Here is a 25,612-nt window from a genome sequence, read left to right as displayed (position 1 = left end):
TTGAACCCAGGACCCTGGGATCATGACCTGAGCCAAAGGCAGATGCTTAACCAACTGAGCCACCCAGGCGTCCCTTAAAAACATTTTTTTAATTAACAGAAATAATAAGATAATGCCCAAAGTTGACCAGAGAAGGAAAAAACCACTTTCACTCTCCTCTGAGGGGAATGGAAATGGGTATTACTTTCTGAAAGACAATTTGTCAGCCTTAGAAACATATCCCCTAACCCAGCAAACTTAGTCTATGGAAATAATTAGAGATATGCAAAGATATATTCATCATATCATCTATGTCAAACAAAATAGAAGTGTGGCTAAATTATGGTACAGCCATGTAATGTAATACAACACAGAAATATAATTTTGTAGGGATATATTTTACATGGGAACACAATCACAATGTATTATGAAAAAGTAGGTAAGAAACCAGAATATGCAGAATAATCCCTTTCAAAATAAAATTATTTTAAAGTACAAATGTAACCTACAGCATGTTCTTGTTTAAAAGAAAAAAAAAAAGCCACAGGGACACCTGGGTGGCTCAGTTGTCAAGCGTCTGCCTTCGGCTCGGGTCATAATCCCAGGGTCCTGGGATCGAGTCCCATATCAGGCTCCTTGCTCAGCGAGGAGCCTGTTTCTCCCTCTGCCTGCCGTTTCCCCTGCTTGTGCTTGCTTTCTCCCTTTCGTTCTCTCTCTCTGGCAAATAAATAAATAATAAAATCTTAAAAAAATTAATTAAAAATTAAAAAAAAAAAGCCACAGATAAAAGCAAAAGTTCCCTTTACCACTCAACACCCCTTCCCAGATATAATTACTACTAAAGATCTGATATATAGCCTTTCAGATCTTTTCTATGTATGAATATACATACATCTATAGTTACACATAGAAATACATTATTTGTTTTGACTTAATAGTATTATACTGTATGTATTTTGAGGGGTTGCTTTTTTCACTTAACACATCTTGGAAAGCCTTCTTAGTAAACAGGAATCCTCTCATTCTTCTAAATCGTTCTATATTGTTCTAAAGAATAACTATGCCACAACTTATTTCAACATTTCTCTTGATTTGGCCATGTGTGTTCTAAAGCTATATGTATAAGACAAAAAGAAGAAAAAGCAGTACAAAGCCAAGTACAGATCAAACTATTTGTCATGGTTATCTCTGCATGCTTTCCTGAATTTTTTGCTTTGAGTATTTATTACTTTTTTCTATTAGAGAAAAACTGTTATATTAAAATAATGAAAAATAATTTTAAAATATTATGATTTTAGAATATATCACATCACATCTAAGAAATGATATTTTTATATTATAGCTGTCATTTAATGAATGATTATTGGCTAAAGTAAATGTTTTCTCTACTCAAAGAGTATTTCACCTTGTATAATAAGTACAGCAATAACCCTATTAATCTATGTAATGAATAAGCAATGCTTGGAAAAAAGTAAAAATGAATCATTTATGAAATATCTTTGGGTGAGTATCAACTAACAATCTTTAACCATACTTTTCCCAGAATCCTAAGATTCTTCTGGGGACTTCTGTGAATCTTTACAAAACAGAATGTGGCAACAGGGGGCACATCTTTGTTTCTACTCTAAAGCTTCCAAATTCTACTTTCACATGGCTTGGATTATTTGTATTCATAAAGCAGTCATGAGAAGTGCTTTATAATGTCAAATCATTTGTGCCATTTGAAATCCTTATTGATGATAAAACAGTTAAAATGTAATATAAAACATTTAAAGTTTTTCACACATAAAAATAAACAAATCATCATTTGTATATATGTGGTTCTGCCAAGATATCAAGATTCAACAAAACCCACACCTAGAAGTATCAGAGTAAAACTGCAGAACACCAATATGAAATATTAAAGTAGCTAGAGAAAAAATATTAAAGTAGCTAGAGAAAAAAATATTAAAGTAGCTAGAGAAAACATTAAAGTAGCTAGAGAAAAAAATGACAGATCAGAGGAAAAATAATTAGATTGACAGTTGAATTCTCAATAGCAATGGAAACCAAAAGGTAAAAGAATGATATCTTCAATGTACTGAAAGAAAATGCCTGTCAATCTAGAATTCTACACCCAGAGAAAATGTCTTTCAAGGGAGGAGTTGAAATAATGACATATTCAGATGAATGTAAACTGAGAGGGCATGCCACTAGCAGACCCCCTCACTAAAGAAAAATCTGAAGGATCTATCTCAGACAGAAGAGAATTAATCCCAGATGAAAGGTTTGAGATGCTAAGAAGGAATAAACACGTTGAATATGTTGGTGAATCTCAACAAATACTGACTATATGAACGATAATAATAGCTAAGAGGATTCCTAAAAGATGTAACTAATTAAAATATACAACAGTGGAGTGCCCAGGTGACTCAGTTGGTTGGGTGTCCAACTCTTGATTTCGGCTCAGGTCATGATCTCAGGGTTCTAAGATTCAGGCCCGCATCGGGCTCCATGTTGGGCATGGAGCCTGCTTAAGATTCTCTCTCTCCCTCTGCCCCTCCCACACCTCAAAATAAATAAATAAAATAAATTAAAATAAAATATACAACAGTAACAACATGAATGTGAAGGGGATAAATGGGCAGAGTGTTCTAAGTTCCCTTTATTGTCTTAGTACAGAATAAAGAGATTGATCAATTTCAGACTTCCATTAAGTCAAGAAAGCATGTTAAAATTTTTAGAGTACTAAAAGAACAGAAAATATAATGTATAACTTCCAACCAAGAAGAGGGGAAAAATGGAATAAGAAAAAATAACCCCAGGGCGCCTGGGTGGCTCAGCTGGTTAAGCGACTGCCTTCGGCTCAGGTCATGATCCTGGAGTCCCTGGATCGAGTCCCGCATCGGGCTCCCTGCTCGGCAGGGAGTCTGCTTCTCCCTCTGACCCTCCCCCCTCTCATGTGCTTGCTCTCTCTCATTCTCTCTCTCTCCAATAAATAAATAAAAAATCTTTAAAAAAAAAAAAAAAAGAAAAGAAAAAATAACCCCAAAAGGACAAGAAAGGAAAATAAAACAGAAAAGGCAGGACAAATAAAAAGCTCAAAATAAGGTGGCATACTGAAAACCAAATATGTCTGTAATCACAATAAATATAAATAGATTTTAAAAGCTCCAGTTAAAAGACAGACTGGCTGACTAGCCAAAAAATCAAAATCCTACTATTTACAAGAAATTCAACTTTTTAGACAAGACTAGGTAAATGTTGAACATTAGAAACAGAGAGGCCAAGAACACCAACCAAACAAAAGCTGGTATAGCTATATATAGCTAATAGCAAATATAAAATAAAGCAGATTTTAAGGTTAAAAAAAAAAAAGCCACCATAAAGAGGGTTACTACAGAAGGTTCAACCAACCAGGACACTATAGTAGTTCAAAATTTGTACACACCTGATAACGTACCCACAAAACAGATAAAGCATAAAGTAAACACTAGAAGAACTACAAGCAAAAACAAACTTATAATCATAATGGAACCTACAGGGGAAAAACAATTTGAGTAACACCAAACTTCTCAAAAGAAACCCTGGAAGCCAGAAGGAAGTTGCACTACATTTTACAAGTGCTTAAAGAAAAGAACTGTCAACACAGAATTCTATATCCAGCAACTATCCTTCAAGAATGAAGGGAGGGCGCCTGGGTGGCTCAGTTGGTTAAGCGACTGCCTTCGGCTCAGGTCATGATCCTGGAGTCCTGGCATCGAGTCCCACATCGGGCTCCCAGCTCAGCGGCGAGCCTGCTTCTCCCTCTGACCTTCTCCCCTCTCATGCTGTTTCTCTCTCTCTCGCTCTCTAATACATAAATAAATAAAATCTTTAAAAAAAAAAAAAAGAATGAAGGGAAAATAAAAACATTCTTGGATGATGGAAAACTAAGAATTTGTTGCCAGATGACCTACCCTAAAAGAATGACTAAAAGAAGTTCTCTAAAACAGAGAGGAAATGATGATAAAAGGAATCTGAAAATCAGGAAGAAAGAAGTGAAATGGCAAAATGTGGGTAAATACTTCTGAATTTTCTAATTATGTTTAACAGTTGAACAAAAATTATAACACTAATTCATTCTCAATGAATGTAAGTATTTAAGAAAATATTATGAATGATGGAGGGTAAAGGGATACAAATTGAAGTAAGGTTTCTAAATTTCACTTTAACTTGTGAAATGTCTAGTGGGGTAAAGGACAGAGGAGGTGGATCTCAGAAAGTATCCATGAAACCACATTTTTAAAAAATGCTCTGCATCTATTTATTCAGCTCTCTAAATCTGGCTTTTCAAAGTAGTCTAGTAACCATGCTTTTACTTAAGACCACTAATGAGCTCTCCTCTCAACGTTTATGCTGTACTATCTTTCATCTCCTGTTGTTAGGGAAACCAACCTAGTAACTCTCCTACATTTACGTATACTTTTTCTCTTGATTTCTATCTTCTACTCATCCCTTATTTTTGTGTTTCTCAAAGTCTGGGCCTCAAACCATGTGCAATGGAAACACCAGAGCCCCACTCCAGACCTACTGATTCAGAACCCCTGGGTATGAGTTCCAGGGCATCAGCTTTTGAAAAAGTCCCCCCTCCCCCCCAGGTGATTCAAGTGTGAGAACTGTTTTAAATATTCACCCACAAGGTTCTGTCCTTGGTCCTTTTCTACTTCTACCTGTTACACATGCAAAATTAAAGCCACACCCAAAACTTCCCCCACTTACTGCTATCAATTGGATGTGTAAGCTGCCTACCATCCACCCCTCCCCCAGACAGCACCTATAATCCTACCTGACATACAGAATATTTATTTGAATGAGCATGATGGCTCTCAAACCTGCTTTGTCAACTAAGACCTATCTCTTTTGGGCTCCATACCTGCATGTGCAGCTATCCAATGGACATGTTCACCTGGTATCTTAAAGTTACCCTGAATTAGTTAGGATTAAATTCAGCTAACAGTAACAGAAAAACCTAAAAGAATAATGGTTTATATAACATAGAAGTTTATTTCTCTCAAATAACAGTCTGGAACAGGCCAGTATGAAAATTCTGCTCCACAAAATTCTCAGGGATTTTGGCTTATTTCTGCTTTTCACTCCACTATACCTAGAATATGGTCCCCATTTCATTGTTCAAGATGGAACTCCACCCAAAACAAGCACATAACTAGCATCAGGATAGAAGCAGGAAGAAGGAAGACAGAAGGGTACATTCATCTCTAATATACTTCCTATAAGTAGAACATACTAGCTCTACTTTTATCCCGTTGACCAGGACTTAGTCTCATGGCCATATATAACTGCTAGGGAGGCTGTAAATATAGCCTTCATGGTAGGCAGCTGAATTGTGTTACTAAGAAAAAAAGGGATACCAGATAGTGTAAAACAACAGCATTCTTGGTCATGCATTCCAAAGTCATCATGTTCCAAACTGAACTACCTCGTTTTCAGGGTAAACTGTGCGATTTTATACCTTTGTGAAGTGTCCACCCTACCTTTATCTCTATTCTGCCTGGCAAACTCCTTCTCTCTTAATACATCATGTGTCTTTCTGTTAAGCATTCCTTTACCCAACCGATTTTCCCTCCAGCCTAAACAAACTGGATGTCTTTGGGCCACTTTCGTATCTAGCACACGTCTCTATTTTTGCACTGCTGATTCTGTATATATACATATTTTTTTTTAAGTCTATTCTTCCATTTATCCCGCTAACTCCTTGAGGGCAGAGACTGCCTTAGTATCATACACACATAGATCTGGAGCATATTAAATTTTACAAAAATCAGCCATTAATATCTACTTCCTAGAATTATGGCAGCAGGGAACTGGTAAAATACGTCCCTAATAAAAAGGACATCACAGTATGTAGTATTGTAATATAATGGAATGTGTTAAAGTCCCAAATCAAAAAAGAAAGCAGTTACAAGAATATGGCTGTATGCTTTTATCTAGCCACTGCTCTCATCTTACACACATTACTTACACATTTTCTACACTCATCTTTTTTTCTGGTATAAATAAATTTTAGTTGGATAAATTTTAAGTATGTTTACATTTGATTCTACTAATAAGTTTGTATTTAACTTAAGCAAATGATTAGGTTCTATGCTTAGATCCCACTTAAATTTCAGCAGTTATTCCATCACAGAAGACCAGGTTAGGCATGTCTAAGCTCTTGGAAGACACCTAAGGAACCTCAATATTTTGATGATTTTTTTCTGAAAGAAAATATCTAGATGATCATAGAATTCAACTTAGGAAGCACAGCATTACAACTGATAAACACCTGACTATAATAACATGTTAATCTATGATGGTTTCCATAGTGTAAAATTTTCACTGACATGGGCGCCTGGGTGGCTGTCGGTTGAATGTCCAACTCTTGACTTCAGCTCAGGTCATGATCTCAGGGTTATGAAATCGAGTCCCATGTTGGGCTCAGAACGCAGCGGGGAGTCTGCTTGAGATTCTCTCCCTCAGCCCCTTCCCCAACTCATACGCACGTTCTCTCTCAAATAAATAAATCTTTTTAAAAAATAAAGTAAAATTTTCACTGACGGGTAGATTTTACTTAAGACTATCAAACTATCAATTTAACTTGAAAAAACTGACCAAAATTGTGCAAAACACATATATAACAGTTGTTACACCTTACCATTTAAAAACTACCTTTGAGATATAAACAATGGAATACTATGTATAATTTTAAATTGAATATCAACTACAAAGATAGCTAAGCACCCCAAAATGCTTTCAGTAACAAGGCTTCAATGGTCCAAGTGTGACTTGTAGCTTGCCCATATTCTCCAATGTGGACTGTCAATTCAGATTATGATGCTGAGTTGGCCCTCAAAAATTCTAATCATTGCCGTCTTCTACCTTCAGTTCTCTAGCCTAGGCAGTGCCCTCCCTGTCCTGTCTGCTGTTCCAGCTGAGCAAGAAGTCCTAACCTCAATGCCAATAGCAGTTAGATCTAACTTTAATAAAATAAAAGAACATGTAGTTACTTATTATCTTACCATGAGTTCCAGGTGGTTGTAATACATCTCCTGTCAGGCGACACCACCCAACTGGGAAAATATCTCGACAATCGTACTTGCACCAATAATCAAAAGCTCCACTCCAGCCATCAAATGTGATATAAACTTCATCTCCTCTAACATCTCCAATAGTTGCAGGGCAGATCAGATAAGGGTTCTTTTTGTCTATAGCTTCAAGTTTCATTCCCACTTTAAAATTATTTAGAGGTGGCTTTGGTGGTTCCTACCAAAACATTTTTAAAAAAAGTTTTTTGTTAAGATGTAATAAGAAGCATTTGTTCAACTGTATCTCACAACTTTTAGCAACCAAAAATTAAACTCCATGTTTATCAATTAAATACAGGAAGAAAACAGTTCTCAGAAGTCTCTCTGAAACTCTGCTCTACATCTCACTTACTCTGGAGCAGAGCCAAGAACCTGGATGGAAACAAAACCAGACTGATAGTAATTCATTCATTCATCTAAGAAATATGTGTTATATAGTATGTACCAGAAATTTAGGATTAATTAGTGAACAAAAAATAACAAAGATCCCGGCTCTGGTGGAGCTTACCTTCTAGTGGTGGGTGGTAGTAGTGGTTGGGTGCGGGTAGGGGAAAAAGAGAGAAGCAATCAACAAGAAATTTTAAAAGAGGGAATCAAACAAACCTAATAAATGTATAAATTACAGGGTATGTTGAAAGCTGGTAAGTCCAAAGAGAACGAACAGCAGCATATATTATCTAAAAAAACAAAAAAAGAAACCACCTCCAAGTATAAAATGCAGACACAAGAACATGAAAGTCATATAGTCTGGGGTCATTTATGATATCCAATCCAGAAACCAATATTAAAGAAGCATCCTTTAGTTATAAACATTTAAAGCATGCAAATGCTAACAGGATTCTTAAAAGCCTAAGTGCTATGTTAAAAGCAACACCTTTTCTTTCAATTTGCTTTTTATCCTAGTAAATAGCACCATCATCAGCCCAGTCATCCAAGCCAGAAGGCTGGAAATAGTCCTAGACCAGGGGTTATCAGCCCAACTAAACATCAAAATCACTTGGGGCCACACCCCCAGGATATTGATTTAATTGGTCTGGGGTGGGGCCCAGGCATCAGCACATTTTAATTCCCCAGGTGATCCTAATGTGCATCCAAGGCTGAGAACCACTGCGCTAGACACATCCTTTTCCCGTAACACTCACATTCAAAGACCAAGACCTGCCAATTCTATCCCTTAGATTCCTAGGATAACAACATTAAAAGTTAACCTTCAATCATTTAGTATAAGCCAGGCACTGTTCTAAATGTTTTCCATATATTTAATTCTCACAACTCTATAAAGTCAATGCAATTATTATCCCCATTTTATAGAGATAAAACTGATGCACAATTGCCTAAGAATATACCAGAAGTATCAGAGCTAGATTTTAAACGTAGGCTGACAACTCCTTGGAACATCCTACCACATTCACCTGCTTGGACAACTCCAACTGATCCACTTCAAAGCCCAGCTCTCCTGGTCTCTTTAAGGCTTCCCCGGCCAACTCCTGCCCACTCCTACACCCCCTCAAAGGAGGTGCTCTTGCCTTCAACTGCAAAAGTACTCTGGAAATGTGTTTACTCCTCTGAGGCTCAGGGATTCTCAAAAGCAGATATATCTTATTCATATTGTTATTTCCAGCAGAGTACTCAACAGCAAGATCTTTTTTTAAAAAAAAAAAACGAATTAACCAAGTAATCACCTGAAGAACAGTAAACAAGCTTTCAACTAATTCTTTCACCAAGATACAATTTAAAAACATACTGGTGGGTTGATTCCTTTTTTAAAATGCCCCCTTTAAACCCATCTCACTGTCCTGTACTTTTCCAGTGATATCCTTTATACCCGAAGTCTTAAAGTTCCTTAATTATTAGTCTTCAAAGTCCTTTTAATTACATAATCTTAATTTGGTTCTTAAAAACCACCCAAAAGTCAGCAGGGCAAAAGTTAGCTTGATCAAAGATCACAGTTATTTGATAAACAAGTAGCTGGTAAGAAGCAGACTTACTGCCACTTCATGAAGGGGCTAAAGGTCAACTAATTGTTACTACATATGGCAGGAGAAAAGGGAGGTGGATTTGACAAAAGAAAACTTTGGCAGTTGATAAACTTGTGCTGCACATTCACAGAATGGAGGAAATATTCAAGGCACACACAAGGTTCCTAGGACCTTACACTATCATATAACCAAATAAGAGTAAGACTTTCTGTAGCAAAGCAAACTAAATTCAAATGGCAAGACACATTTTCTGCTACAAAACAGAATTAAGACAGGAATGAGCAGGAAAGAAAATTTTAAGATTCAAACTCTAATCTAAAAAGAGATATCCCAAATGTAACAGTATGTCATCAATAACACTATTAGCTGACAAAAAAAACCAATGATTATGGACAAAATGCAATTTATTCTCTAAGATTTTCATACTGTTTATTAATTCTTCTAAATTTCATGAATACTCTACCAAAGTTACTTACATCAGTATAGCCATACAAACATATATTAACAGAGCTCTGGAAGAAAACAAATATATTGATTTTTAAAAAACCAAAGGAACTGCGCCTTTTTCATAAATAAATGAAAAGGTTTTCTCTCAAAACAAGCTACCTCCAGATTTAGATAATTGGCAAAATGGTTCCCTCTGCTGTCCACAAAAGGTAATGATATAAAGTAGCTTTTAAAAATGTTTTTAAAGAATGTTTTACATGTCATCATCAGTTCTTGAATGACTTCCTAAACACAAAGATATAATGTGTAGGGGCGCCTGGCTGGCTCAGTCGGTAGAGCATGCAACTCCTGATCTTGGGGTACTGAGTTCAAGCCCAACGTTGGGTGGAGAGCTTACTTATATATATGGTAGTAAAGAACGCTCTTTTAACCCCTCTCCTTGCCTACCTACCTACAATATGCTTCTCCTTAAAGGCTATTTCTTTTCATATCCCACAGACTCTGAGGCCAAGTGTGAGCATTATCTGCATTACCCCTCCGCTTGCAATATTCTTACCCTTGTAACCTCATGGTCCCTTCTCTCCCTTTCTTCAGATCTTCACTCCAATGGCATCTTCTCAGCAAGACCTTCCTGGCCAACCTATCTAAAATGTCACCCTCCCTTTTCCTTAGCAGTTACAACCATCAAACATAATATAGACTTTATTTATTTTGCATGGTTTATTATGCATTTCCCCAGCCAGAAGGCAAGCTCCATAAGGACAGGAGCTCTTTCACTGCTTTGTTTATGGCTGTATTCCCAGTCTACTCCTGACCACAGACTCTTATCCTTAACTTCTACGTCCTTACTTTTAATCAACTACTTCTTTGACCTCATCAAAAATTCTAGTCCTTTAAGCTTCATTTATTTATTCACAAATATTTACAAAGTGCCTACTAATGTCAGACACTACTGAAGGCTCCTGATACACATTAAGTAGCAAAATAGACAAAAATCCCCCCCTTGTGGTATTCACATGCTTAGTAAAGAGAAAGATGAGAAACACCGTAACATAAGCAAAATATATTCTATGTTAAAAATGATAAGTGCTATGCAAAAAAAGAAAGTAAAGCAGAGCAAGGGCGATCCAGAGAAAAATGTAAGGAAGGGGTTGTGCAAAACTTTAAATAGGGTGAGGAGCCTGGATGGTGCAGTCGGTTAAGCGGGACCAACTCTTGGTTTCAGCTTAGGTCCTGAGACTGAGCCCTGTGATGGGCACCCCACCCCCTGGCACATGCATGCGCAGGAGCTCTCTCTCTCTCTCTCTAATAAAATCTTTGAAAATAATAATAAATAAATCTTAAAAAGAAACACTTTATTTTTTTTAAGATTTTACTTATCTGAGAGAAAGAGAGAGAGAGAGGTGAGGGGTAGTGCACGAGTGGCAGGGGGAGGACAGAGAAAGGGAGAAGCAGACTCCCTGCTCAGCAGGGAGCCCAATATGGGGCTCGATTCCAGGACTCTGGGATCATGACCTAGCCGATGGCAGATGCTTAACCGACTGAGCCACCCAGGTGCCCCAAAAAGAAATACTTTAAATAGGGTAATGAGAACAAGCCTCATATGGAAGGTGACATGTGAACAGAACCCTAAAGGTGATTATTAACCACGCAGTTACCTACAGGCAGAGAGAATAGCCAGGGCCAAGGCCCTAAAGCAGGAGATGTGTCCACATGTTCGAAGAACAAGGAAGTGAGTGTGGCTACAATTTAGTATGCAAGTGAGAGAGCAGTAGGAAACAAGGTTAGAGAGATAATGAGGGGTCGTATGGAGAGCCATGGAGGCCACTATAAGGACTCTGAGTTTTACTGTGAGTAAAATGGTGAGCCCCTGGACAATTTTGAGCAGAGAAGTGATATAATCTCATTTATGTTTTAAAAGGAATATTCTGGTTACTGTGTTGACTACAAACTGTAAGGTTATAAATAAAGAGGTCAATGAGGAGGCTACTGAAGTAATCTAGGTGAGAGATAAAAGCAACTTGTACCAGCTGATAGCAAGAGAGATGTCAAGAAGTAGCTGGATTTTGAATATATTTTGAAGGTAACGCCCATAGGATTTCCTTATGGACTGGATGTAGTGTGTGAAAGAAATAATCACCAAGGTTTTTGGCCTGAGCAATTGGAATAACAGTTACCACTCCTCGAGATGGGAAAGGCTGCAGGCAAAAGTCTGAGATGTCTATTGGACATCCAAGTGGGGATGTTGAGTGGATACTCAAGTCTGAGTTGGGAACAAAAAGTCTGAATTGGAAATACGGATTTGAAAGTCATCTGCATATAAACTGTATTTAAAGCCAGGAATTAGATGAGATCACCAAGGAATTAATACAGATCAGAGTTTCTCAACGTTGGCACTATTGCCATTTGGAGTCAGAACATTCTGTTGTGGGGGCTGTTCTGTGCATTTTAGGATATTTAGCAGTGTCCCTGGTCTCTACCCATTAGATGTAAGTAGCACCCCCCACACACACACACACAGTTGTGATGAACAAAAATGTCCCCATATATTGCCAAATGTCTCGTGGGGGGCAAATCGCCCCCCTTCCCGGTTGAGAACCACTGATAGAGATAAAAAAGTGAAGGGGACCAAATACTCTAACATTCTATAAAATTCTTTCACATCCAGGTTACAGAGCATCATGTCACCCAAAATCGACTTATCCCGCTGTCATTTTATTATCTCCAAACCTTAATTCAAGATCACCATGGGATGCCTGGGTGGTTCAGTCGGTTAAGTGTCTGACTCTTGATTTTGGCTTAGGTTGTGATCTCAGGGTCACGAGATGAAGCCCCGCATCAGGCTCCACACTGAGGATGGAGTCTGCATGAGATGGTCTCTCTCCCTCTGTCCCTCCCCACCCCGCTTGTGCTCTAAATAAATAAATAAATAAGTAAAATCTTAAAAAAAAAAAAGATCACCATCCACTTTACCTATTTATACTTAGTTGCTGAACACTGCTGGAGAAAAGTCCCACATGTTTATTATATGTAGTACCATTTATTTAGTGTTCATCCTTAGCTGAATCCTCCAAAATATTATCATGTGTCCCTAGGCCAATCTTTTTCCCATCTCATACAGCTGTTGTTCCATTTACCATTCATTTTAAGACAAATTTTATGTATCCTCATTATATGTTAATTATTTTGTTAACTTTCTTCTCAACCAGAGAGTAAGTTCTCTACCCCAGTGCTGGAACACAGTAGACATTCAATCTATGTATGAATCCTTCCCTCCAGCCTTTGTCAGTTGCCTATTTCACAGAGTAAACTGAGGCTATCAGGAATGAACTCTTATCGATATTCTGCCCCCAAAACTACAAATTTAACTCTACCTGAGGACACTTTTCACCTGGTCGTTAGTTCTTGCTAATGTAACCAATAAACTTCCTATCCACCAAATAGTCAAGAATCAGCTTTCCTCTCAACTGACCTTTATTAAGTACCTGATATAGCTACTTATACATCATAAAGGTGAGTGGGTATTTCTCAAGGTTCTAGCCTTGATACTCTCCTCTTCTCCTTCTAGGTATTCTCTCTAGACTAGCTTTTTCATTCTCAAGGCTTCCATCATTACCATTTAAACTAAAAACTGCCATATCCACATACCCAAGCCAAACCTTGTTTTTAAGTTCTGAACACTTTACTTCCAACAGTCTGCTAGTAGTCATCCCTCCTCAAATTTCCAAGAGGCACCTTGACATGTCCAAAACAAAACGCATTTTCTCCCTCTATATGTATTCATCTTTCTGTATTCTCCAACCTTTCTTCATTTAACAAACAAGTATGTACCAAGACCTATGACAGACACCGAGAATACAAAGACATTAACTGTTCAAAAGGAACTCATAGTCTAGGAAGAGACAATGAAAATAATAATATAATCCAATTCCTATAAAGATTGAGATATGCGCAAGGTGCTAAAGAAGCATAAGAATAGAAAGGGGGAATTAGGGAAGATACATTGGAGGATTTAATGCCTAACTAGAAACTTAGCGTTAACCAGAGACAACCAGCTCAAAAAAGGAACATGGTATCAACAGGCTATCAGAAGCAATTTAGAACATAAAATACAAAGCAAGGAGTGGCAGCCATAATCCAGATCATACAGCACCTTAAAGGCCATATTAACAAACTTACACTTCATCCTGAGTGCAACTGGGAACTTCAAGAGTTTTAAGCAAGTGAATGATGTGGTTAAGGCTCCTATATCAGATATTTCTGGCAGTTGTGTGGAAGGATGAAGGTTAGAGGCAGTTATAAGGCTAGCTGAACAGTTCAGGCAAGAGGAAAGCCTGCACAAGGGGCAGTGGTGGTAAGGTTAGAAAGAGACATGAGAAAAAATAATTAGGAAGCTAAGTGGGTGGGCCTTCCTAATTAAATGGATATTCAGAGGCCACGGTCAAGAAGGAGTAGTGATTTAAAATGGCTCTTGGCAAAGTTTCAAGCTTGGCTGAAAGAGCACCCACAAAGCAATGAGTAAGAACAGAAATCCAACAGAAAAACAGGCAAAGGCTATAATCAGGTAATCCACAGAAAAATAAAAGGCCATTAAACACATTTTAAAAGCTCAGTTTCACTGGTAATCAGTTCAGTGCAAATTATAGCAATGAGATACCATCCCCACCCCCAACTCCCCCAGAAAAAGATAAATAAAATTTTTAAAGATCAATGATATTTGATGCTAGTGAAAGTGTAGGAATAGAAACATCTATACAATAATAGTGGAGCATAGCTTGAAACACCCATTGGGGTTGCAATTTAATAGTATATATCAACACTTAAAGCACACATTCCCTTTGAACCAAAAATTCTACTTCTACAAATATAGCCCTCACACTTATAAAGAAACCTCTAGATTACAGATGACTTAAACAAGAATATGGACACAACCTAAACATCCATCCTTAGGGACAGATTAAACCAATTATGGTAATCCCTACCACAGACTAGTACAACACAACCTAAAATACGTATGAAGCAAAATGGAAAGGTTTCCAGAAAACACATATTTTAAGGGTAAAAATAAATCACAGAACAATATTCACAATATATTCAAATTTATGTTTAAAAAAATAAAAGCCCATATATGTCTGTGAATGCACAGAAAAAAGTCTAGGAGAACACAAATAAAACTTCTATTTGGAGAGAAGAGGGTGGAAAGGAGGAAAGGATGGGACAGATAAAAAGACACACATTTTTTACTCTAGCTAAGTGCATATTTTGATATCCTCTCTCCAAACATGAATTACTTTCATAATTTTTAAAAATGAAAAACATAATGTGTGTGACATGTAGCATGTAACTAGCTAACAAAGCAATCTGATAATAAGTAAAATAAATCCGATGGCTTTTCTAAAGCCACAGCCCAAGCTAATAGTGTTTAATAAAGACTACTACTAAACATCTCTTTTGTTACTATTCTCACATATGCTTTACACATTGCCCAAAGGGCCTATGTCCCTTGCTGGGAGGTGGTAGGGCAAACCCACTTTCAGGCACTCTTGCTACTCAAAGTGGCACTCAAAGAATTTTTCTTTGCAATGCAAGAATCATATTAATTGATGTTTTACACATCCTTATGTCTTTAAGGTTCTCCAAAACCTTTTAAAACCTTAGCCAAAGCTGTCTTGAAAAAGAAGAACAAAGCTGGAAGTATCATAATCTCAGATTTCAAGATATACTATAAAGTTGTAGCAATCAAAACAGTATGGTACGGGCCAAAAATAGACACATAGATCAATGGAACAGAGTCCAGAAATAAACCCACACTTATATGGTCAACTGATTCACAGCAATGGGGAAAAGACAGTCTCTTCAACAAATGGTGCTGGGAAAACTGGACAGCTACACGCTAAACAACAAAACTGGACCACTTTGTTACACAAAAACAAACTTGAAATGGATTAAGAACCTAAATGTGGGGGCGCCTGGGTGGCTCAGTCGGTTAAGCATCTGCCTTCAGCTCAAGTCATGATCCCGGGGTCCCGGGATGGAGCCCCACATCCGGCTCCCTGCTCAGCGGGAGTCTGCTTCTCCCTCTGTCCCTGACCCTGCTTGTGCTCTCTCTTGTTCTGTCTCTCAAATAAATAAAATCTTAAAAAAACAAAAAACAAGAAACCTAAATGTGAGATCAGAAACCATAAAATTCCTAGAAGAAAACACAGGCAGTAATTTCTTTGACATTGGCCACAGAAACATTTTTTCTATGTGTCTCTGTTTTTCTATCTTTCTACTTTTCTATATGCCTCCTCTGGAAAGGGAAATAAAAGCAAAATTAAACCATTGGGACTACACCAAAATAAAAAGCTTCTGCACAGCAAAGGAAACCATCAACAAAACAAAAAGGCAACCTACTGAATGGGAGAAGATATCTGCAAATGATATATCTGATAAGGGGTTAATATTCAAAATATATAAAGAACTTAGAGAACTCAACACCAAAAAACGAAATAATCTGATTTAAAAAAATGGGCAGAGAACCTGAATAGCCATTTTTCCAAAGAAGACATCCAGATTGCCAACAGACACATGAAAAGATGCTCAACATCACTCATCATCAGGGAAATGCAAATCAAAGCCACAACGAGATATCACTTCACACCTGTCAGAATGGCTAAAGTCAAAAAGACAAGAAATAACAAATGTTGGCGAGGATATGGAGAAAAAGGAACCCTGGTGCACTGTTGGTGAGAATGCAAACTGGTGCAGCCACTGCGGAAACCAGTATGGAGGTTCCTCAAGAAATTAAAAATAGAATTACCCTATGATCCAGTAATTCCACTACTGGGTATTTACCCAAAGAAAATGAAAACACTAATTTGAAAAGATAAATGCACCCCTATGTTTACTGCAGTATTATATACAATAGCCAAAATATGGAAGCAACCTAAGTGTCCATCCATAAATGAATGGATAAAGATGTGGTATATATACATATATATACAATGGAATATTAGCCATGAAAAAGAAAGAGATCTTGCCATTTGCAACAACACGGATGGACCTAGAGAGTAAAATGCTAAGTGAAATAAGTCAGTCAGAGAAAGACAAATACCATATGATTTCACTCATGTGGAATTTAAGAAACAAAACAAAACAAAGAAAAAAGAGACAAACAAAAAAACAGACTCTTAAATAGAGAACAAACTGGTAGTTGCCAGAGGGGAGGTGAGTGGGGAGAGGGGTAAAATAGATAAAGGGGATTAAGAGTCCACTTATCTTGAGATAAGCACTGAGAAATGTATAGAATTGTTGAATCCCTTTTTAAAAAAAAACTACAATATTTACCATTCTTGACATGAATAACTGTAATAAAATTTAAGTGACTGAAAAAAGAATCAGGGCAGAGGGTGAGAAAGAAATATTTTGACCCGTAATTTAACTAAAACTTGGCTTTTATTCACTGTTTCTTAACATAGTGTACTCTTTCAACATTTTCTCAAGAGCATAAACTATCTTCGGAATTTTCCCTCTTTGTTATATAACAAATATTTCCTTATAACAAATGCTTTCTGATGACTGTTTTTAACATTCTTTTACTTCTGAAACCAAATCTCTCTAAGTAACTTTCAAGTGGTTTTTTGGCCCATCATCATTTTCTCCAATGTCGAAGGATGACTAATACAGCAAAGTGAGGGGAAGCTTCACTTCTGAAGGTAAATAAAAAATAGCAATGAATATTTGCTTCCAGTAGAGCACTCCTTTCATATCTAGGGTGAAGAAAGAGGGTACAAATTCATTTTGACGAGTGGGTGATTATAATTGAGACTTTTTTATGACTTGCTGTTATGGGCTGAAGCGTGTCCCCACCCCTGCCATATTCATATTTAAATCCTAACCCCAGTACCTCAGAATGTGATTTCATTTGGAGACAGGGTCTTTAAAGAGGTAATTAAGTTAAAATGAGGTCATCAGGGTGGGCCCTAATCCAATGACTGGTATCCTCATAAGAGGAGGAAAGGAAGACACAGACACACAGATCATGTGAAGACACAAAGAGAAGACAGCCATTTACAAGTCAACGAGAGAGGCCTCAAAAGAAACTAAGCCCGCTGATACCTTGATCTTGGACTTCTAACATCCAGAGCGGTAAGAAAATAAATTTCTGTTGTTTAAGTCACTATAACGAACTGAATGATGTCCTCCCAAATTCATAAATTGAAGCCCTAATCCCCAATGTCATTGTATTCAGAGATAGGGCCTTTAAGGAGGTAATAAAGGTTAAGTGAGGTCATAAGGGTCAAGTCCTAACCCAAAAGGACTAGTGTCCTTGTAAGAGGAAGAGAAACCAGAGATACCTTTCCTTCCCCACAGGCACAGAGAAGAGGCCATGTGAGGACACAGGAAAAAGGCGGCCATCTATAAGCCGAGGAACAAGGCCTCACTAGAAACCAACCCTGATGGCACTTCGATTTTGGACTTAGAGCTCCCAGGATTGTGAAAAAATAATTTTCTATTGTTTAAGCCACCCAGTCTGTGGTACTTTGTTAGGGCAGCTCTAGCAGATTAATACACGTGTCAATCCAGTAATTTAAAAAGAATTTTTTTTTCCATATCGGAGAAGACAAAGCATTTAAGTGCCCCTATTAAAACAACAAAACTACAGCCCAGGTGATGGAAGCTTTTTATAACATTTTTCTTACCTTCTTAAAGAATGTCGCAGGTGCCATTTCAGATCCATTCAGTGTTCGTAAGAGGAACATTGGCCAAGATGACGCATTCATCTGATACCCTATTTTATAAAATAAATCAGCATGAAAAAGTCTCCCTGTGATATTACAGCAAGTTAGTATAAAAAAGAGGTTTTGTTTACCATTCTTCTCCAGAGAATGACTTTCTTATTGAGAAACTAAGGACATAGCTAAGAGAAGCAGATGCACCCTCCAATCAGTTCTACGGTACCCACTGTACTACTTGGCAGCAATGCTACAGTAGGGGTAGAAACTCTCATTTTAGAGAAGCCACTAGCTAGAGGTCACCAACACACATGTATGTACGTTAGGAATGGGCCATAATACTAGGGGTGATCCAAGCCAAAACCCACAAGAGCTTCCAGTCCCCACCAACAGCCACACAAGCACAGCAAAGGCTGCAAAAGACTTCCAGCCCTTCTTTTTCCTTAGAGTCCCTGCCTTATTTCCTTTCAGAAAGACAGTTTCTTGTGAAACTCAGCAAACGTACACTTATGATGCATTTCACTGTATATAAATTTCACCTCAAAATTTAAAAAAAACTGTAAATAAACACTGAACTCTAGTTAATGATATGCATGCTAAAGTATTTAGGGGAAATGTACTAACATCAAAAACTTCCTCTGAAATACATTTAAAAATAAGATGGATTGATGAATCGATAGAAAGGCAGATAGATAAGGGATAAAGCAAGCATGTAAAATGACAATGGCAGAACCTAGGTGATGGGTATGTGGGTGTTCACTGTAAAATATTTTCACCTTTTCTGTATGTTTGAAATTTTTCATACAATGTTAGGAAAAAAGATAGCTCTCACTTTAGCAATCTTTACACACACTAAACAAGATCTTCTCTTAGAATTTGTATCAGATGAAATCAAAATACACTCAACAGGTGTCTTTTTTAGAGATCTCATCAAATAATAGTGAATATCACAGCATCTGGCACATGCAACAGGGGGTAGAGGTCTGCTAGTTGTATTGCTTTATTGCAATCCGTTTCATGCAACACTTGCCTGCACTGATGCCAGAATTAAAGAGAACTTGCCAGCATTCCTGATGGATACATGCATTAAGATAGGGAGGCACACGAATCACTGGCAATCACTGGCAATAGGTCCATCAGTAGGATTAACCATGCAAAAAAGTTCAGACAGAAAGTCATCCTATAATAATCCTATACCAAAATCCCCTTAATCTGAGGGGGGAAAAATTGGGGGAAGAAGGGGATTTATTATATACTCCCTTATAATAAGTCAGTATTATTAGTGATATCTAATAAATAATCATCCACAAAATGGATTTGCTACACTGTGGTTAGAATATTGCATAAAAATAATTCTCTGGTCCTTATGCCTTTCTCTTAACCCCCATCTTATCCTATTACATCATGTAATCATCATCATTGCTATCATCATCATCATCATCTTAATTTGACGTTTTTCTTATTTCTTTAATTGCCTAGGAGCACCTAGGTGGCTCAGTCGGTTAAGCAGCTGCCTTCAGCTCAGGTCATGATCCCAGGGTCCTGGGATTGAGCCCTGCATTGGGCTCTCTGTTCAGCGGGGAGCCTGCTTCTCCCTCTCCCTCTGCCTGCTGCTTCCCCTGCTTGTGCTCTCTCTCTCTCTGTCAAATAAATAAATAAAATATTTAAAAAAAAAATCTTTAATTGCCTGAAGTCAAACATCGATTAAAAGGCCAAAAATAGATGAAAGTGCATATAAAAACTCAAACACAGATAAAACTAATCTACAATGTTAGGAAGTCTAGACAGTGGTACCTTTGGGAATGGGAGGTTTATGACAGGATCAGCAGGAGTGGGGCTTCTGGGGTGCTGATAATATTCTGTTTCTTGATTTGGGTGATGGTTATATGGATGTGTTCATTTATAAGCTGTACACTTACAAACTGTATACTTTTCTGTTTGCATGCTAAAACTTTAAAAAAACTTTTAAATAATAACCTTTAAGGTTTAAATAACCTTTTAAAAAAGAAAACCAGGGCGCCTGGGTGGCTCAGTTGGTTAAGCGACTGCCTTCGGCTCAGGTCATGATCCTGGAGTCCCGGGATCGAGTCCCGCATCGGGCTCCCTGCTCAGCAGGGAGTCTGCTTCTCCCTCTCCCGCTCCCCCCTCTTGTGCTCTCTCTCTCTCTCACTCTCTCTCTCAAATAAATAAATAAAATCTTTAAAAAAAAAAAAAAAAAAAAAAAAAAAAAACCAAGTAAGTTGTGTTATAAAATGGAAACTAAACTATTCAAAGCACCTAATGAGCAAATTGGCAAAAATTGTCTATTTTTAATATGTACTATCAAAATATATATTCATCAGCATGTACTGCTATGTATTTCATATTTTTAATTAAAAAATTCTAAAAGTCATTTGAAAAAAGAATGATCATAAATCTGGCTATGTGTTTGAAATGTTGGCAATCACGACAGTTATGCTTCCTTTAAACAAAATTCCAAAAACATATTATCATTTGTAAACAAATCAAATCCAAACAGGGAAGCACTATGCCTCAGGTTTACACTTCTGTCTCTTATAGAATTCTGTAGGATATAAGAGATATTTAAAACATAAATGATATGAAGAAAGAAAAGAAGGCAAAAGGCAGAAAAGACACACACCCTAAACCACCTTCTTGGAATAACACATCTCTAATTAGTTATTTTTTAATATTTTAAACCAAATTAGGAATAATTAACAATTAGAGCAAGAAAAGTATAAAAATATATTGCTAAAAGAGTGGTAATTATTAATATCTTAAATTTTGGGTTCTGAGGAAATTTTTAACTATAGTAGGAAACAAAAAGAAATCCATTCTCTCATTGTGCTTTACACTAGAGAATTTTCATTTTCAGCATTGTAAAGAAGAAACAAAAACTAATATCTACCATTCACTCAAGACTATAGAAGTAATAGGGACGCCTGGGTGGCTCAGTTGGCTAAGCATCTGCCTTCAGCTCAGGTCATGATCCTGATCCCGGAGTCCCAGGATCAAGCCCCGCATCGCATTGGGCTCCCTGCTCAGTGGAGAGTCTGCTTCTCCCTCTGCCCCTTACCCCGCCCTCATGCTCTCTCTCAAATAAATAAAATCTTAAAAAAAAAAAAGACTGTAGAAGTAATAAAGGAAATCACTTATTTTCTACAGAATAACAGAGTACATCTAAAAATATTTTGGGGGGCCAGGCTTTTTTTTTTTTTATTAAAGATTTTATTTACTTATTTGACAGAGAGAGACACAGCGAGAGAGGGAACACAAGCAGGGGGAGTAGGAGAGGGAGAAGCAGGCTTCCTGCGGAGCAAGGAGCCCGATGCGGGGCTCGATCCCAGGACCCTGGGATCATGACCTGAGCTGAAGGCAGACGCTTAACGACTGAGCCACCCAGGTGCCCCCAGGCTTTTTTTTTTTAAGATTTTATTTATTTATTTGAAGAAGAGAGAGAGAGAGCACAAGCAGGGGGAGCAGTAAGCTGAGGGAGAGGGAAAAGCAGGGAGAGGGAGGAACAGGCAGAGGGAGAAGGGCAGGGAGCCTAATGCAGGGCTCAATCCCAGGACCACCCCCACCCCACCCACCCACCCCACCCCTGCCCACATCATGACCTGAGTCAAAGGCAGATGCTTAACTGACTGAGCCACCCAGGTGCCCCCAGGGGTTTTGTTTTTTTTAAAGATTTATTTATTTGGGGGGGGGGAGTGCACATGAGCACAGGAGGGAGGAGCAAAGGAAAAGGGAGAAAAAGTCTCAAGCAGACTCTGCGCTGAGAACAGAGCCCAACGTAGGGCTCGATCTCGTGACCCTCAGATCACGACCTGAGCTGAAACCAGCAGTTGTATGCTTAACCAACTGTGCCACCCAGGCACCCCTGGAGTACATCTGAATATTAAGAGAGAACAGGGATGGGGCGCCTGGGTGGCTCAGATGGTTAAGTGTCTGCCTTCGGCTCAGGTCATGATCCCAGGGTCCTGGGATCGAGTCCCACATCGGGCTCTCTGCTCAGCGGGGAGTCTGCTTCTCCCTCTGCCTGCCACTCCCCCTGCTTGTACTCTCCCTCTCTCTCTCCCTCTCTCTCTCCCTCTGGCAAATAAATAAATAAAATCTTTTAAAAAGAGAGAGAGAGAGAGAACAGGGATGCCTGGGTGGCACAGTTGGATTTTTGGTTTCCTCCCGGGTTGTGGTCTTGGGGTCGTGGGATCGCGTCCTGTGTCGGGCTCTGCACTGAATGCTGAGTCTATAAAGTTTCTCTCTCCCTCTCCCTCTCCCCCTCCCTGCCTTGTGCACACATGCTCTTTCTCTCTTTAAAATAAATAAATAAATCTTTTAAAAATAAATAAATATTAAGAGAGAACAATTTTGCCCAAAACTGGAGTCACATACTTTTTAGCTTTCAAAAACTTGGTCAAAATTCAGAGTTTTGTGCTTAAAAACCTTTGCTCATAAAGTTCCATCAATCTCCTTTTCAAAGATCTAAAGGTACTGACCCCTACCCCCTCACTGTGATTTCTTCTCATTATAGTTATAATGAAACTTCCAAGTTTGAAACTGGGGTCTGGATGTGGAATCATACCCTTCACCTGGGCTCCCCACCATGCCAAAAATGCTGAATGGCTCAACAGACAATAATGAGGGAGGAAGTGACTCAGTAAGAAATGCTACAAACTTCTCCCCCAGAAGGGTTTCTGAATCTGCATGTGTGACCTAGTAGAGCTGCTTCTGACATTTCAAGTTTGAAGACAGCATATGTCTTGCCCTGGAGTGGAGAACCTTCAGCACACATATGCCACATGTGTACTGACATGAAACTCTGTAACATATGGTACTGAGTTGATCTCTCATACATTCTCCACAATAACCATCTATTTGCAAAAATGCCTGTGAGAGATTTCTAAAAGGCTACTTCAGGGGCATACGGCTGGCTTGGTCAGTAGAGCAAGCGACTTGATCCTGGGGTTGTGAGTTCGAGCCCCACATTGGGTGTAAAGATTACTTAAAAATCAAATCTGGGGCGCCTGGGTGGCTCAGTTGGTTAGGCAGCTGACTCTTGATTTCGGCTCAGTCCTGATCTTGGGTCACGAGATCAAGGCCCACATGGGGCTTGATGCTCCGTGCAGAGCTCCCTCCCCCTCTGCCCCTCCCCCTGCTCACACACACTCTCTCTCTCAAATAAAAAATAAAACCTTTAAAAAAGTAAAATAAAATCTTTAAATAAATAAAAGGCCACTTGAAACTTTTTCTACTAAATATTACATTAATAAGAATATGTTACTTTAAAATTTGTTTATCCTTACCCAGTGGAGGCTGAAGTAAGTCCCCTTCCTTTTCACATGTCCCAATAGGCTGTATGTCTGGAGAATCGACAAGTCTCCAAAAATCATTTCTGTTGTCGCTACCATCCAGTCTTAAACGTAGCCTGGCACCAGTAATTCCAACAACCGTGGCTATACAGATTGAAGTCATATTGCGAGGGTCATGGGCTTCCAATTTCATACCAACTTTGAAGTCATTAGCTGGTGGAACCTTGGACTGTATATGTTACATATGTGTGTGTATGTGCACACACACATACACACACACACACACACACACACACAAATAAAGTTTTGTTAAAATGCATCAACTGTAAGAAAAACAAACGGTCAATTATGTTACCAGAATACCTGTGAAATGTTTTAAGTAACAGTCATAGCAGATGGTGAGCAAAAGAACTCTAAGGGTCAAGGAAAAGATCTTCTCCAAACCCTTTCCTTGGCTTGACATGCAGCATAAAAACACTGCCTATTGCTGGTCTTATTCCTTTGTCCACTTCCAGGCAACCCAAATACAGCCTATAAAATGTACCCTTAGTGGCCTTCTAAAATAAGACTCTGATTAGGCCATTCCCCTTGAAATAAACCAACTGGAAGCTCACCACTGCCTAAGTCCAAGTCCTCAATACAGTTTAAGAGCCCCCACACCTTTAACCTTATTCCCACACTATCACCTCTACCCACTTTGTCCTCCAGCCACTCCATGCTATCCCTCAATACTCAGGTTCTTTGTACATCCATGTGCCTTTGCTTTGGATGTTCTCTCTGCCTGGAATATCCTTCCCCTCATTCCAACCATCTCAGATATCACCTCTTCTGTGAGCACTCCCAGTATAGGGTTATCATACTTCTCATAATTAATTATTTACATGTCTGTCTTTCCCTCCAGATGGACAATCATAAGGGCTTAGTATACCTGACACAGAGTAAATTCTTAATGAATGAATGCAAATAAACCATCTGGCCCTTAAGTGGCATTACCACAATCCCATTATCTCCTCACACTGCTAGAACCTAACAATCACACAGACATCCCTCAACAAATTAACAGTTCACATTAATATATACAATATCTCTACAATTTTGGCATACCTGTCTGAAACATTCTGAAGGGGCACTCAAAGATCCAGTCTCTTTCAAGTAATTTTCCCAGTGGAAATCATCTGAAAAAAATATATATATACACAAAATAGGGGGTTTTTCAGTATATATATGTATACTAACTTTCAGGAGTAAAATGGGACTTTAGTTCCATATCTCGTTTATTTTTTTTTTTTTTTTAAAGATTTTTTATTTATTTATTTGAGAGAGAGAGAATGAGAGACAGAGAGCACAAGAGGGAAGAGGGTCAGAGGGAGAAGCAGACCCCCCGCTGAGCAGGGAGCCCGATGTGGGACTCGATCCTGGGACTCCAGGATCATGACCTGAGCTGAAGGCAGTCGCTTAACCAACTGAGCCACCCAGGCGCCCCCATATCTCGTTTAAAAAGGACTTCCTAAAGAGCAGATTCAAATTTCCTGATCTGCATTTGATTACCAGCATAGAAATAAAAAGACAACTTTCTGATAATAATGGCTCTGATATAATTACACTCCAGATCTTCTCCATGTAATGAGGAATTAGCACAATGATTCTAAAAACGTAGACTCTAAGAACAACTAAAGGATTTTTTTTATAGAGTAATAGCAAATTCTACTCATCTGTCTCTAATATAAATTTATTCAAGACATGTGTATACTCGGGGTGCCTGGGTGGCTCAGTCATTAAGCGTCTGCCTTCAGCTCAGGTCATGATCCCAGGGTCCTGGGATTGAGCCCCGCATCAGGCTCCCTGCTCAGTGGGAGGCCTTCTTCTCCCTCTCCCGCTTCCCCTGCTTGTGTTCCCTCTCTCGTTGTGTCTCTCTCTGTCAAATAAATAAATAAAATCTTAAAAAAAAAAAAAAAGACATGCATATACTCAAGACCATTTCATCCCATTAATGTGAAGCCACTTCTTTTTTTCATGGAGAACTAAAGGTGTTTAGGTATGTGGTCTAACAGAATCTTACCTCTGCAATGCTTTATGGA

At 38.4% G+C, this 25,612-nt stretch overlaps 1 protein-coding gene across 4 annotated transcripts in view; it reads right to left on the bottom strand.

Moving 5' to 3' along the window:
• LOC118535206 (sex comb on midleg-like protein 2) overlaps positions 1-25,612 on the bottom strand; it is a 94,869-nt gene that overhangs the window by 43,507 nt on the left and 25,750 nt on the right. For all 4 annotated transcript variants that reach the window (XM_078065348.1, XM_078065350.1, XM_078065349.1 and 1 more), the window contains exons 4-7: positions 24,639-24,709; positions 23,529-23,763; positions 18,193-18,281; positions 7,017-7,260 (exon numbers count right to left, since the gene is read on the bottom strand). In XM_078065348.1, the coding sequence (XP_077921474.1) occupies positions 7,017-7,260; positions 18,193-18,281; positions 23,529-23,763; positions 24,639-24,709 (639 nt within the window). The remainder of the gene's footprint in view (positions 1-7,016; positions 7,261-18,192; positions 18,282-23,528; positions 23,764-24,638; positions 24,710-25,612) is intronic.

Source organism: Halichoerus grypus, chromosome X, assembly GCF_964656455.1.
Source record: "Halichoerus grypus chromosome X, mHalGry1.hap1.1, whole genome shotgun sequence".
In the NCBI taxonomy this organism is placed as follows: Eukaryota; Metazoa; Chordata; class Mammalia; order Carnivora; family Phocidae; genus Halichoerus; species Halichoerus grypus.
This window is presented reverse-complemented; position numbering and strand designations above follow the sequence as displayed.